The following is a 2,678-nucleotide window of genomic DNA, read 5'->3' as shown; positions in this document are numbered from 1 at the left end:
CTACCGCCGGGCCTGGGATTCGAACCTAGTGGAATCAGAATCCTACAGGTCCATTACCTCACCTTGACCCTACCAAAACAGACTAGTGGGTCAATCGGTCTGGTAGAGGCGGGGGCGGGGCGCCCCCTGCCCTGCGGAGGACGCCGAGGGCCGCGCCGCGCTGTTCATTGGCTGCGGCGAGGCAGGTGCACCCTAGCCAATCAGCGGGGCCGGGGGCGGGGCCTTCGAGGCTCACCTGGCAGCCTGGGCGCTGCCGGCTCAGTGGCGTTGGGAGCCGCAAAGCACCTGTGAGTTCGCGGAAGTCCGCTCAGACTCTAGCCCGGCCCAGCCCGGCCCGACCCGACAGCGCCCGGTCCCCTCCTTTGCTCGGGACCTCGGCCCGCCATGGGCCCTCCGTGCCTCAGGTTCTTCGCACTGCTGCTGTTGCTGCAGGTACGTCGGGGTCCCTGACTAGTGCGGGACGCTTTCCGGCCCCATGGTCTGTGCCCCAGTCCCGCTTCCCTTCTTCCAGGAAAGTTTGGGTGCAAGAGGCCGGAACGGCTTGGAAGCTGTGCGGTACTCCAGAACTCCGCGGTGATAAGAGTTAGAGGGGGTGCGGCGCAAGCGCTGCTTTGTGCGCCCCACCCCCAGCAAATACCGCGGTGAGGGGCGCCTGGTTGCAGGCTCCGGGAGCTCCGGGTTGGCCGCGGTGTGGGCTCGGGGCGGGGAGTGGGGGCGCATTAGGGTAGCTGTTGGATCTGGAAAAGGAAGCTTCAGGTGTAGCGGGAAAGATCCCTGGGGTAAGGAAAGGGGGTTATCAGTAGAAAAAGAGCACCTGCTTTAAGCAAAGGGCAGTAAATAGGAATGAGGGGGGTCCGGGGTAAGAGAATAAGAAAATGGGGTCAAAGGAGGTCGGAGTGCACCTCGGTATGAGGAGTAGGGAACGTGCCTGATCTAAGGAAGGTGGAGTCTGAAAGAGTAAAGACGTCTCCAACAAAAAGGAGACGGGAAGGAAGGCCCTACACGGCGGGCCCTACTCCTGAAGTTTCTAGGGGTCGGCAGCCGGAGGTCTTGGGTTGGGAGAGGATGACGTCGCTGCCTGCCCGGGGCTGAGTTCTCCCACAATCCGGGCGCCGGGAGCTAGGGAGGGGCGACGCGGTTGGTTTCGGTGTGGGCTGTAGGGACTCCCCCCACCTCTGGTCACCCAGGTTTCATACCTTCCCCCCACCCCCCACCTCAGGTCTCATCGCATTTGTGCCAGCAGTCAGAGCCCTGCTATCCCGGATTTGGCGCGGACAGCTACACTTTTACCGTGCCCCGGCGACATTTGGAACGAAGGCGTGTCCTGGGCCGAGGTGAGGGCGCACCGCCGCTGTCCCTGGGCGGAGTGGGGTTGGGTTGAGATGGAGTTGAGAAATCGCTCTCCCATGCCGCTGGTTGGAAGGAGCGAGTTCCCTCCGTGACTCAAACCACACCCCACTGGAATTGGGATCTAAACTTTGACCATGATTGAGCACTGTGCTTGAGAAGGTAACCCTGCCTGGTTAAGCATGTTGTAGAGAAGCAGAGGTGCCAGGCACTTACTAGATAGAGGCTTTCTGGGGTTCTCATATTGTCCTGACCACCTTAGAGGCAGTCTGTCCTTTCAGGCTGCAAAAACCTGCTGGGTGGGAAGGTGGGGGCAGGAATGTTCCTGTTTTCCAGATGAGCAAATCGAGGCTCAGAAGGTGATCTCCACTTGCCCAGGGTCAGTAGAGAGGAATTTGAACTGGGATCTGACTTCCAGATCTCTGGGTGACTGAGGAGCCCTCTCTTGGTTTCCAGGGATGTGGCTTTTGTTCATAGAGATGAAACCATTTTGATACAGGTACTATTTTCTTCCGAGGAATAATGACCCCCCCCCCCACCCCCCCCAGCATGGTAGCTCTGACTCAGGTTGAAATGCACACAAACACTCAATGTACTTCTAGGCCTTATCGCTGTGATAATCTAGAGTTTGTTTTGTTCCGCTTTGCTGTTGCCCAAGGGTAGAGAGAAGGGGTTGGTTTCTCTTCTGGTTTCACTGATTTCCCAGGTGTTCACTTGGTATCAAACTACATTCTCCTTCCTCGTGAATGTAGTTGATTGGGGGAATAGCATAATGATAAAATAAGTTCTTTTTTAACTTCCGCTGTGTTCATTCTTCCAGTCTTTGGCCATGTGAAAAATCAGCAGCAATCATGCTGTTGTCTTAGAAAATTTTTTTTGAACTTTGGAATTTGTTCAACAGTGGGTGGATTTTTGTATTTTTTTAAAAGAGAAACTGCAGTTTGATTGATGAAACATATTTGCTTTTCTGAGGCCCTCCTGCGTGCTGTGGAGCCTTCTATTGGATCAGAAAGGAAGCGTTGTCTGCCCAATATTGCAGGGGCTCTGCCATCACTCAGCCAGTTTCTACTTGATGTTTAGCCTAGCCTGACCGTTCTAGGCCTGGGATGTTTTGATGCCTCAGTGGACAGTCAGGACTGGCTTTTTAGAGGAGGCAAACTTAATCCAGCCTTGGAGAGTGAGGCAGGGGTTAGAAATGAGATAGAGAGAGAAGGCTCGCCGCCTGTGGCTTAAGCGGCTAAGGCGCCAGCCACATACACCTAAGGTGGCGGGTTCGAATCCCCAGCCCGGGCCCACCAAACAACAATAATGGCTGCAACCAAAAAATAGCC

The 2,678-nt window shown here is 55.8% G+C and overlaps 1 protein-coding gene across 1 annotated transcript in view; it reads left to right on the top strand.

Moving 5' to 3' along the window:
- The first annotated feature begins 272 nt into the window (after positions 1–272).
- Positions 273–2,678, top strand: part of LOC100958318 (cadherin-1) — a 71,821-nt gene continuing 69,415 nt past the window's right edge. The window contains exons 1-2 of the mRNA XM_023518894.1: positions 273–432; positions 1,220–1,334. Of these exons, the coding sequence (XP_023374662.1) occupies positions 385–432; positions 1,220–1,334 (163 nt within the window). The 5' untranslated portion in view covers positions 273–384. The remainder of the gene's footprint in view (positions 433–1,219; positions 1,335–2,678) is intronic.

The sequence above is a fragment of the Otolemur garnettii genome, unplaced genomic scaffold (assembly GCF_000181295.1).
Source record: "Otolemur garnettii isolate 467f Iridium unplaced genomic scaffold, OtoGar3 scaffold00151, whole genome shotgun sequence".
NCBI lineage: Eukaryota > Metazoa > Chordata > Mammalia > Primates > Galagidae > Otolemur > Otolemur garnettii.
The sequence above is the reverse complement of the archived record's forward strand: the minus strand, read 5'-3'. Positions and strand labels throughout refer to the sequence as shown.